General features: G+C 42.8%; 1 protein-coding gene across 4 annotated transcripts in view; it reads left to right on the plus strand.

Moving 5' to 3' along the window:
* LDAH (lipid droplet associated hydrolase) overlaps positions 1–13,056 on the plus strand; it is a 219,391-nt gene that overhangs the window by 58,028 nt on the left and 148,307 nt on the right. For all 4 annotated transcript variants that reach the window (XM_090031597.1, XM_090031603.1, XM_090031614.1 and 1 more), the window contains exon 3: positions 4,984–5,118. In XM_090031597.1, coding sequence (XP_089887723.1) covers positions 4,984–5,118 — 135 coding nt within the window. The remainder of the gene's footprint in view (positions 1–4,983; positions 5,119–13,056) is intronic.

Raw genomic sequence — 13,056 nt, forward strand, 5'->3', positions numbered from 1 at the left:
ACGAGCTTTGGTAGTTAATGCATCAGGTATTGTCCAGAGTCAATTTCAGTATCTTTCTGCTTATCTACGTGAAACAATTTCAAGGTGTTTATAGACCTGAAATGTTTCTGTGATACTAAAATATGCAAAAATATTTTGACATTTTAATTTTTTCACAAATATTATTTAATTAAGATGTTATTTTTTTATTTGAAACCTACATTGCAGTTTTTTTGTGCAGAACCTAGGCATTGTTTTAGGCCATGTTTTAAACATTTTTTGACATATTTAACTTTTCCTGAATACTAATGAAAACCTTGTAGTACTTTCTTGATCATATGTACTGCAGTGTTTTCTTTCTGTTTACATGGTAATTTTACTAGTGAACGCCAAGGCACTGACGATACAAAAATAACAGATTCTGTTACTGTTATAGTTGTTTTAAGTCAAACAAGAAAGATTTACTTAATGATATATTTATGGAACCAACTATATAATTGGGAAAGATGTTAGACAAACTTCTGTGCAAAAAATGTCCTTCCTCAAGTTAGATGATGATCTAAGGTAAATACCATAGCATGTAGGTACCACAACTTGTTTTAGCTCCATTTCATAGACGTTAGAGGCTGGAAGGGACCTCGCAAGATCGAGTCCAGCCCCCTTCCCGGCAGGAAGTCTGCTGGAGTCAAATGATCCCAGCGAGATATGCATCCAAACGCCTTTTGAATGAGAAAATCTTATTTTTCTCACAATTCCTGGTGACAAATATCATCATCACTTTTTTTTAACCAGTCTCAATGAACAGCATTGATCAATATTGCTATTCATTACATAAATTAATTCATTTAAACCTCTCTGTGCTCTGCAGGTTTACTGCCTTCTCATTTTTCAAGTAACCATTTTTATTTACAAAATGGAGTTACACGAAGTTAATGTTGCATCTGGTTTTTAGTTTAGGCCATATTTCCTTTTTTTTTTTTTTTTAGTTTAGGCCATATTTCCTTTTCCCCAAGACCTAAATATTTTTTGCCCAAAAGCTTGTCTAACAACTTTCCCAACTGGTCCTGTAAAAGATACACTTGCACTTTTTCTGGGCCATCACAACTACAAGAACACTACCCCAGTTTTTAAATCAGGACAGTTAATAACAATACATCTAGTTTTTAAGATTAGAATTTACCATTAAGCCTCAAAAATAAGCAGAGCCCAAGCCATGCACAAAGAAAGAAGCCCATTCAATGTATTTATTAGGGAGCGCCTTTTTGGAGAGTACTGTACTTTCTAGAGTAGTCCGAACTCAACTCCTGATGAGAAGAGAGTTAAAGTGGACATAACACATACTGTATACCGTTTTAAATGTGGTTTAAAACACAAGCATCCCGCCGAGCCAGCCAATTTAGAATAGTTTAAATCTCCTGGACTGTTTCAGGAGTATACTTGGATAATCGGCTGTTATTCTGAACTGGTCCTCCTCAGACCTGTTCAGTGTAATGTGCGAATAGCAACCTTTCCATGACCAGTGTCTGGGTGTACCTCCAGGAATCCCATATAACACTGCTGCTCACCCTCTCCCTCCAACCCCCTCATGGCAACTAGCTATTCTGTTATGCAGCCAAAAAACAACAGCTCCAACCTATGTTATCTGTACTTGACCAAGTCCATGCTCTCCCAGGCTGATTCGGGCTAAATGAGGGTGGTCAGGTATGAAGAGGGTGATATTCCTGCTTTGGGTTTCCCAAGGCACTAGGTGCTCTGTGGAGGAGAGGGTTGCCTGGTGTCTCTGTGGCCTTTAAACAGTACCTTCTCCCAAGCTGCTTGGCAGTTTCATTGCATTATTAGCAGTTTACCAAGCTCTGAGGCATGCCAGACCAATAAATACAATTTTGGCTGGGGCTGTGTGGCTAGATGGGTAGAGGCAACTTTTAAATAGCATTTTCCCCAAAACCACTGGTTGGTTTCATCCTTTTGTGACAATTGACGTAGAGACCTTGGGCACTACCCAGAGCACCCACAACCTTGGGGCCCCAGAAGCAGGGATGCTCCCTTTACCCATTTAGCCACCCTTCCCCCACCCCAGATCAGTCTGGGATGCATCAGTGCCTGCTTGGTTGCCGTAAACAGAATGAAACAGATAAGCAGCTTGAGGGGAAATGAAGTTTAAATGCCATAGAGACCATAGGCAGCCCCCAAAATACCCAGCTCCGTAGGAAGCCAAAAGCAGTGGTCCAGGCACCTTCCCATACCTGGCCACCCCTAGAAAGAGTCTTCTTAAGACCTTAGCCTGAGCCAGAGACCTTGGGCTGCTCTAAGGAGCATCTGGAACATCTAACCTCAACCTCCCTCCCCTAGGGTTCAGGTAGACCCCTCCCCAACTAGCTAGCCACCACTTCACACCCAAATCAGCCTGTGATAGGACCAGCCTGGGTCAGGTACCAGAAAACTGAAGTAAGCTGATGGATGGCCTGGGAGAAAGTGGTCTTTAAAGGCCAGGGAAGTTCAGGAAGCTCCAGAACACTTAGCTCCCAGAAATACAGAAGCAAGGGTCAAGCCAATTCTCTCCCCTCCCCTCACCCCCCCTGGGGACACCCAGTCAGGATACCACCACACAGGTTTTGGTAACTTGCAAGAATGAGCTGCATTGAAATCATTTGCTCTTAATTGAACTCCATGTTAGTGAGAAGGAAAATCAGAAAATTACTCTTGCAGGCAGTTGATGTCTTCCTCTCCCTTGGTGCCCAGCCATTTAGGGTCTTCCTGTCCTGCTTGGGGTATACCGAGGAAAGTGGGGTACTCACCACTGGGAGTCATGCTGGGCTGGGTGTTCACTGCCACTCCTTGGTGGCAATTTAGGCATTGCAGTACTTAAAGATGAGTCAAAAGGTGACTGTTCTCCTTAAAACCCATGGCAATGCATGTGTTGATACTTTTAAACTGAGAAGATTGCAAATAGTTCCCAGTCGGTAACATTCTTGGACTGGTTCAGGTATTGTGCTTGTGTTTACCCAAAAGCTCATTGGCATCAAGTGGTTTTATGATGCCTACTTCAGGTAGGGACAAAAGTAACATTTAAAATGTTCCCCAGTGTAAACAGGCCTGGAAATGTTTTACAAAGGGATCGTTTCAGCAATGGGATGTAAGTACAGCATTCAGCTGCAGCTGTCCAGCCAGGGGGCAGGACAGGAGGTTGCAGTGACCTGCAACTTTGCTCCTCGTTTCCTCCTAAAGGGGATGGGGTGTGAGTGGAGGGTGCTTCTTACCAGAGAGACAGAGGATTTGGGAGCTGGAGAGCCTGGCACTGGTGATGGCGGAGGTGGTGGGGAGGGGGGCAGATGTCAGTAGGTGTCTGCCATGGGGGGGGACGTGAGGGTCTGTAGCAGCAGTGCTAGGTCTTACTGAGGAGCTGGCAGCACCCTGGGAGCAGTAGTACCCTGAGCGCCAGAGTGGCTGGGTCCCAGGAGCAGACGTAGTGGCTGGACAGTTTGGCAGGCTGTCAGTCAGTCAGGAGGGAAGATGAGTGGGGCATTGTGGGATTCTGGAGGACCTAAGTCCCCCATCCCTTTGCAGACATAACAATAAGTGAAGGGCTTGAAAACGGTACCTCATTTCAAGAGGTAGTATTTTGGGGTACTTCTTGGGGCACTCTTTTGAAATGTTTTAAAGGATGTGCATATCTGTACAGCTTTACTCCCTTTCTTGTACCTTTTTATAGTGTTATCTTTGCATCCACACTACCAGGGTTCTGATGGCACTGTGTAGCTTACCTGGGACAAATTTTGCCCTCATTGTTCTGTTGCTTGCATCCAAACTGAGAGTACTTTAAAGGCAAACGAAGGAAGAGTAACTGGTACATCTCAGGTGTAATGGACTTGGTGCCTTTTAATTTGTTCATGCTCTGAAATCTTCACTTACTTCAATCACTGAGTGAGAACTAAGTGGGACTTTAGCTTGAAAAAAAGGAATTGGTAAACCTGGAGTAGGGTGCTTATTTTATGCTCCCTGTGCCACTGCTAATTGCCCCTGGGGAATGCTTGTACCATGCACCCTCTAGCACATGGCAGGTTACCCTGGGTGGGATAGAGGAGTCTGGGGTCAGCACTCTGCTGGCCCCAGCAGCCTTACCTGGGGTCCTGGGGGCCTTCCGGGGCTGCAGCAGTGGCAATTGTACCGCTCAGAGCCTAGCCAGCGGCCAGTGTGTGGCTCTGCCGCTCAAAACCAAAGCCTGGCTCATTGCCTCTGCGTGCACTGCTCTGCTTTTTTCTTATACAAGTGGTTTTTTGGTTTTTTGTTTATCCTTGGATATCCAGGGGTCAAAAATCCCACCTGCACTGCTCCCTTGCAGTATGGAGAGCAGCTGAATGAGCAGTATGTGGTGCCACAGACATGTTTGCGATGACACATGGCAGTGCTCATCTGGACATGGCCTAAGGTTTTAAAACTAAGTACTAAAAAATTAGGAATTGCCAAAGTTAACATTATGTGCATAATGGATTTAGCATAATCTAATGAGCTGCTGTGGTAGTTGTGATTTAAAAATGTTATAATTGTTTATTGCACTAAAACCTTCAAACTCTCAATGTGATTTAATTCTGTTTTTAAAGTAGTAAAGAACTTCAGCGATTAGAGTAACGACCTGTGTGTTGTGTATTGGTGAGATGAACAGCAATTGTTGGGCTATTTTTTCATAAAATGTCACTGGGATTCTTCTGAACAGATTCCTTTTATTGTATTTATTTATTATATAAGTTCTAGGTATAATTTTCAAATACAATTAATAGAAGCCAGTGGGCCAGCTGGCAGCCAATTTGAGCTTTGGTGAAAAAAATGTATTCCTTTTGTAAGGATAGCAGTGTGCTTTTCACAAAGAATTATTCTTACACATAATTAAAATATACTTTGTCAGTGTAGGATAAGGAGCAAAAATGAAATGTTTATATGGAACTGTATCGTCGTGTGTCAATTGCTGTATTGTTAACACTGAGCAAATTTGTGCATTTCTTCTGTTAGGTAACCCAGGATTGGCAGGTTATTACAGGACCTTCATCCAGGCTCTTTATTGCGGACTAAACCAGCAGTATCCAGTTTGGGCAGTGAGCCATGCTGGGCACTGTAAACCCCCGAGTGGCATGGAAATGACAGAAGGTACTGTACTGTAATTTGGAACTCACCTACTCTGCAATACTGTCTTGCAACATATGTAGCTATTAATAATCTCACTTAGCCCTTACATGGTATTTTTCATCTTTGAATTTCCCCACCAATGATCCACAAAACAACTTTGAAGAAGGGAAGTGCTGAGAAGGAAAGCAAATTGGCTGACATAAAAGCAAGGAGGGAGGGTTGCTTCGGCTCTTGTGAGGGAAGCCTTAAAGGAGGAAGACCAAGGGTTAAAGTAAGGTCGCAAATGTTGTGGGTAATGAATTGGAAACAGTGAAATGAAATATTTAAGAAAAATGGTCAATTCATGGGTTGAAGGTATGAGGAGAAGGAAAGAAAAATGTTAAACTTAGTCAGTTTATACCTTGAAAACAGCTATTATTGGTTGTCATTCAAACTAGCAAACTTCTTGGAAAGTTGGCATCTGACAGTAGGTTGCTGCTTTCAAAAGCTTATGCTTCTCTGAACCAATCGGTCTCTAAGGTGCCACCTGGCCCTAATTTCTGCTTGGAAAGGAATGACTATTTCTGGGGTTGCTTTTCTTAGCAAGTCATTTTACCGAAACCGATCACCAACAAGAGATTAGGATATGCTCTGCCTCAAAACCAGTTGCTTTAACGTCAGTGGGTGAATTGAGGGGGTCATTGTTTCTGCTAATCTTGTTCTGTGTATCTTGGGCACTGCATTGGTGGGAAGCCAATGCCGAGCCCAGTCTGAGCATCGCAAGACCCTTGCATATGTTTAGAGCTCTGTTGAAGTTGCACTGAAATCAGTCAGGCTCCATAACAACAACAGGTTTCACCAGTTTGGAAGAAATTTAAGTATTAGGATGGCTCTTAGGATAGCTTTCTTTACTGACAGCATTTGCGCCTGAACTTTTGAGCCTTTATATTAGCTTCTGTATTTTCAAAGCTAAAAGTGAAACCTGAAACCTGTTCGTCTTTTTGTCAAATTGCTACTAATTATTCTGGTCAAATGTCAGACTCTAAGCCAAACAGTAACACTTCGGCACTGGGAGAAGAGAATTCCCTGTGCCTTCTGGTACAATGGGGCCTGCACTTGCTGGTAAGCACATGGCACTGTGGAGTTAAGCACTGGACGCTGTTGATGGATAGCTAAAAAAAAAAAAAAGGGGGGAAAAAAAAGAAATAATGAAATGACACTATGCAAAGTTTTCATGTAACCTTCTGTTTATTTTATTTGGAGCAGTAAGTTCAGATCCTGTCATCAGCATGCATTTGAAATGTGTTTAAAATGTTCTTCAGGGAGTCTGTTTCAAACTTAGTCTTCTAGGAGATTCTACAAACTTTAATAATTTAAAAAAATATATATTATTACTGCGCTAGATTACTTGCCTTACTAGGGCAGCAAATTATACTCTGCAATAGCAATTTAAGAATGCAGTAACAAAAATAAATTTCACTTCAAATGAACCCAAGGGAAAAAGCCAAACAGCTAGAAATCCTCAAATTATGCCACACTGTCACTATATAAATTGTGTGCAGTAGAAGAACAGATGTTGGCCTATGTCAGAAGGAAGGAAGAGAAGAGGAAATAAAAAGAAAATTTGAGTTATTAGAAGCTGATCTTTCCTCCATTTATTTATTGCAACAAATGCAGTGAAGGAAATGCAAATTGACTGTAAAAACACTGCTAACTAAAGCATGAATAGACTGTATATGCAGCACCTAAACATTCCAAGTCAAAACTAGAAAAGGTGGCATACAAGACCAAAATTAACCTCTACAGGAATAGTTTGTGAGATGTGTCCATGAGTGCTGTGATGTGATCAGCACCCCCTCCCCACCCCATGCCTTAAACACATAGCATAAGGAAAATGTAATCAAATCGTATACTACCATATGCAGTGCAAAGGTATTAGGATGATAGGAAAGTAGAGCTGAAAGCGATCTCGCAAAGTTGTCTAGTCCAGCCCCTTGCTCAAGGCAGGATTGTCCCTGACTAAACCATTTCAACCAAGTGTCCATCCAACCTGCTTTTGAAATTTCCAGGGGTAGAGATTCCACAAGTTTTCTAGGTAGCTTGTTCCGGTGCTTGGCTGCCATCATACTCAGAAATTTCCTCCGAATCTTCACCCTTCCTCTGCTGTGGACTGAAGCCACTGCTCTTAGTCCTGTTTCCTATAGCCCCTCTGTAATTAAGGGTAATTGCAGAGCGCATCTCTGTCATGTCTGTATTTACCCTTCAGTTATTTGAAGATTGTTACCAAATCCTGCCTCAGTCTTCTCTTTTCCAAACTAAACCCTAGTTTTTTTCAGCCTTCCCTCATAAGTTGTGCCTCCTAGGCCTCCCGTTTTAGATGCTCTGCACTGCACTCCCCAGTCTGTCCACATTCTTCTTGAAGTGTGGAGTCCAAAACTGGATATCATACTCAAATAATCATTTCCCTTGATTTGCTAGAGTCACTCTTATTTGATACAACCCAGTATGCTGTTAGCTTTTTTGCAACAAGAACACACTGTTGGCTTATATTTGGCTTATGAGCCAGTCTAACCCCAGGTCTTCCTCTGCAGTACTGCAGAATACTCCAGCCTCACTAGTCATTACCCAGTTTGTATTTGTACACGCAATTATTCTGTCTCAAGGATTTTGCACTTGTTGTTGAATCTCATTTGATTGCTTTTGGATCATTCTCTGTCTATCCAGGTTATTCCAGATCATAGCCCTGTCCTCCAGAGTGTCTTCAGTTCCACTCAACTTGGTGTCATCTGTAGATTTGCTAAGTATGCATTCAGTCTATCATCCAAATCATTAACAATAATGTTAAACAGTACTGAACCTAGAACAGACCACTGGGGAATCCCATTTAATACCTTTTCCCAATTAGACATTAAGTAGCATGTTCTGGCCTGTTATGTATTCACCGTATAGTACTTTCATCTAATTTTGTATTTCCTGAGCTGTATTTCCTTAGCATTTCCATGAGAGTCTTGGGAGAGGGTGTCAGAAGCCTTGCTAAAGTCAAGGTATATCACATTCACTGCTCTTCCTCCATCCACACAGCCCTTTTCCTTATTATAGAAGGAAATCAGCTTGGTCAGGTGTGACTTGCTCTTGGTAAATCCGTGCTGCCTGTTCTTGATCACCTTGTTCTTCTCTTGGTGCTTTACAGTAGATTCCTTGAACTCCTACTCCATGATCTTTGTAGAAATCAAGATCAGCCTGGCTGGTTTTGTAATTCCCTAGATCCTCCCCCAGCTCAGCGATTGGCTGCAAGGGGACCCCAGGTGACCCCTCCCCACCCCCAACCCAAGAGGCACCAGTTGTTGAGCTGATGGGGGGGGGGGTGCCACACACTCCCTGGCAGACCTGGAAGTGGACCTGAAGTGTTTCTGGTCCACTTCCGGGTCTGCTGCTGAGCATGCTGGGGAGCCTTCCGCACTCCTGTGGGACTCTCCATGCGCCCCAGCATCGCAGCACTCGAGCCCCTGCTATGTAGAGGTATATAGAAATTAAAGCTGTGTCTATGTCCAAATCTTTCCGAATCTCTCCAAATCAATTCGGAGCATTCCGATTTTGATTCGGAAAGATTAAAGGGTTCTCTGATTCAGTTCGGATTCAGAGATTCGGCCACTGAATTGGGCCAAATCCCCGCCAAATGGAACCGGGGACCAAAGCTTCGCACAGCCCTAGTCTCTACCGCCTGTATCAAAAAGTTATGCTCATTACACTTCTGGAATTTGTTGGCTTGCTTGCACACTGCTGCGTTTCATTCCCAGCAGATATTTGATTATTAAAGTAGCCCATGAGAACCCATTTCTGTGATTTGGAAGCTTCCATCAGTTGTTTAAAGAAGGCCTTTTGTTTTGGTGGCCTGTAGCAGATGCTTACCATGACGTTACCCAGCATGGCACCCCCTCTGATCTATACCCAGAAGCTTTCAAAAGGCCTACCTTGCACTTCATACTACACCTGGAAAGATGAGTACATCACCTTTTATATAGAGAGAAAAACACCTCCTCCTTTTTTTCCCCTGTCTGTTCTTCCTGAACAAGCTATATCCATCCATGATTATACTCCAGTTATATGAACTATCCCATTGAATCTCTGTAATCCCAATTACATCAAACCTGGGAGATTGTATTAAGACCTCCAGTTCTTCCTGTTTGTTACCTATACTTACTGCATTATTATATAAACACATCAGGGATCTAACTGATGGTCCTGTCTTCCCTCTGGAAACATTACTAAGGCTTCCATTATTGCTTTGCCTTACAGTAAAAGCTTTGCTATCTGGCATGAGTGGGGTAAGGGGGTAAGGAGAGTGCTGGGTATCTAAAAATGCCAGTTACTGGAATTAACGTGGTGGTGGCAGTGCAGGGTGGTGATGGCAGTGGCGGCTGCTGCCACATGTAAACTCTTCCCCCACCACCACTCTGCCTCCAGCTGGCCAGGCAGAACTCGTGCAGCCTGCAGAAGGGAGCCGCTGCACTCCCCTCCCCCCTCAGCCGTGCTCAAGCAATACTTCATGCACACGCTGGATTATAGAGTATTCCAGTTAGTAAAATGCCAGTTAACACAGCTTTTACTGTACTAAGTTTTTAGTCAGGTTGCCTGGCTCTTTATTTATGTCTGGGCTTCTGTCTCCATTCCCTGGTGAACCTTGTTTAAAGCCCTCCTGGGTTATCAGGCCCAAATGCAGATGCTTTTTCATGTCTTTGTCAGACTACATCTCTTCCTGATAGTTCATCTTCTTGGATCACCACACTACAGTCCAAGGAACCTAAACTCTGTTGGCAAATCTATTTATGCAGCCAGGGGATGCATTGATGCCTTGATCCCCATCTGCTCCTAGCCTGACTTTTACCCTTGACTGCACCCCCATCCTCTTCACCCTTGTGCCCAGAGCCTTATTGTCACTTTTGATCTGCCCAAGATTGCCTTTGGCAGTATCACGAGTGCCCATATGGATGTGCAGCATGGGATAGTACTGAATGAGTCTTGGCAACCTTTCCATGCTGTGCCTGATGTGGGCTCCTGGCAGGTAGTAGACCTTCTGAGCCAAGAGGTCAGGCTGGCAGATGTGTCTGTGCCCTGCAGGAGGGAATGCCAGCCACCTTTTGCTGCTTCTTGGTATCATGGGCTTGTAGCCCCCAGTGGAGCATGGTTTTTTGTCTCCTACTACTAGAGTGGGCTCCAGATATCTAATAACTGCCTTCATTTGTGTGTCATGCCATATGAACACTGAAGGAAGCAGAAAACCTTTAGACCAATGGTTGGCAACCTGTGACCCACAGAGCCATTGGATTCAGCCTGCAAACATGGGATTCCAAAAGCTAGATTGACTCAGTTCAGGTCAAAGGTGGGTGGGCACTAGGAACTGACTTCCTCCACTAATTTTGTTTTTTTGGTTCCCCCCACACCCCCAGCACCCTGGGGAACATGTCCACAAGCTGCACTTGTCCCAGCAGTGACAGGGGAAAAGGAAAGCGACTATTGTTGAACACCCCCTCCCCCCCGCCGCACCACTGCAAGGAAACCACCAGCTGTGGATGCTCTCCCTATGCCTTTCGGGAGAAGAGGCTGTGGTGGCAGGTGCTTCCCCTGTGTTCCCCAGTGACAGCAGTGGCTGGATCCTAGTGCTTGCCCTGCATGTGCCAACCTGCCCCTAACTGGAACTGGATTGTTCTGGCACGCAGCTGGAAAAGGTTGCCAACTCCTGCTTTAGGTAAGTGAAAGCCACCTGTTCAGTTGTCAGGGTGCAAAGAGCTTAGATATTTCTTCACTGTCGTGTAACATACCTGCAAATACTTTTCTTCCTCAACACCAGGATTGACAGTGAGTTTGATTCCCACATTGCTGTTTTAATTGTTATCATGCAGATTGCAAAACACAGTTCTTAATATTAATTCAATGCTTTTCTGAAAATATCTAAAAGTTCGTGATTACATGAAGCAACTCCTGACTCTGTGCGCTAGCCCAAGAAGGATTTTCTATTTGACTATTGGGAATGGAAGTTTTTTCCTAAAACTGATCCTCAGTATGGCTTCATCACTTACATATGAGTCTTGTGCCATTCCCAAAGGGACAGTGCACCAGAAATAGGATTTGGTGTTATATACACCCTTTAACATTGACCTTGGGTAGCAAAACCAGCAATGAAGAAAGAGTACATTCTGTCCAAGGAAAATAAGGCTTTGGCCTCTTCTCTTATGAAATTCCCTGGACTCTTCAATGTTGCTTGTGCTTAAGACCCAACCACCCAAACTTACCTGACATTTCACTGCTTGGGAAAGATGAGGAACTAAATCAAACATATCAGGATTTGAACTGGTGAGTCCAGGGACTCTTCGGCTTTTTAAGCCTGAGCTTTATATTCAAAAGAATGAGATGGCCAGAATAGCTGATAGGAAAGGAAAGTGGCAAAGAGAAAGTAATAAATGGTGAAACTTCATACATTCAATAATTAATGCATTTTACATAGAAACACTAGTCAGTGTCTTTGAAGTGATGAAGGAGACAATACGCAATGAGGTATATTCTGTTTTAGTTAAATTTAAACTTTGGTACCACTTGAAAGTTTAAGAAGACTATAGCATGCCTTCCTGTAGTAGATACCACTAGTAGTCTACTCCATAAGTTATTAGAAAGAGCAACCAGTGCTTTGAGAACCAAACAAAAAATACAGCTCTTAGCATTGCGTACCTTTGGTAAGCCAGCAGGGCTGCTGGACCTATACTCAATCTTTTCATTTCCCTAGAGCTTGTGCAATTTTTTTTAAAGATAACTAGTCCATTTTACGATGATATTTGGATGACGAATGCAGTGAAACATGCTGTAAGATACTAATGCAAGTTCTTTCACTCGTACATAGCTACAGGTACATAATGTAAGTAGGCACATAAAATGTTGTCATGTGCCAAGAGGAATGGCTGGTCACAGCATGTCTGACAAGCTCATGCTCTGTGATATTATTAAGTGTAGGTGGATACATGGCTTGGGATGTATACAGTTATGTCATACAGAGGTGTATATGGTTAGTATTATTAAAATGTTAATACAAACACTTATCACTAAAAAGGCAACACAGTTGTTTCCTCCACTGTTATGGGAGGCAGTGGGGTATATCAGACCACACTTGTATGGCTAATGCTGGCTTCTCAATGATGAGTGTTCTCTCATGTCATCACTGATACCTAAAACTACATACTCAAGTTGTGAAGGATGATAAATGAACAACTCTTCATTTGCTGCTGTGGTTTCTGCTTTATATGAAATTATATGAAATTTGGTACGGAAATCCTCACTTGACATCTGTGCCTTTTGATGTAGATTGAAGCTGAAAGACGTAGTAATCACTATGTATGTATAACGCACCCACATTCTGCGAATTTTCACTGATTTTGGTTTCCGAATGTGTACTTTTATCCATACTTTAATATTAGAATTCTACCTTTAGAAACCAGTTGCACAGAAACTGTTCAGGATCTTGACTTCCACATATCCAGTATCCTTCTTCTCTGTAAGAGTCGCTCATCTTCTTCCCCTACTGCTATAGAACTCAGCATGTGGCAGACAATTGTGCAGTAGTATATCGCGCACGGTGTTGAAATGCTTAAAATTGCAAAAAGGAGAGAACGGCTCTCTTGGTCACACTGTTTAAAATCAACATAATCTATATACGCTCTATAAATGTTTACAGAATCTTAAAAGTTTTGCTTTTCCCTTTGCAATGCCTAATATTGACACTTTGACTCATAGTTTTCCTAATGGTTAATGTGCCTGACTCAGTCACTCAGATGCTACCTATGAACAGCTTCTTTTATAATGTTATAAACAGTGATTACTTATTCATCCTTGCATTTTTATTTGCCATGCCAAAAGTATTATGATTGTATTGATGTTGGTTTTTAGAAACTGCAAGTATTTTCACATCCATTGTTTAATTCTGTCTAACAGGCA

This window comes from Crocodylus siamensis, chromosome 1, assembly GCF_052110815.1.
Source record: "Crocodylus siamensis isolate JL-2025a chromosome 1, ASM5211081v1, whole genome shotgun sequence".
In the NCBI taxonomy this organism is placed as follows: domain Eukaryota; kingdom Metazoa; phylum Chordata; order Crocodylia; family Crocodylidae; genus Crocodylus; species Crocodylus siamensis.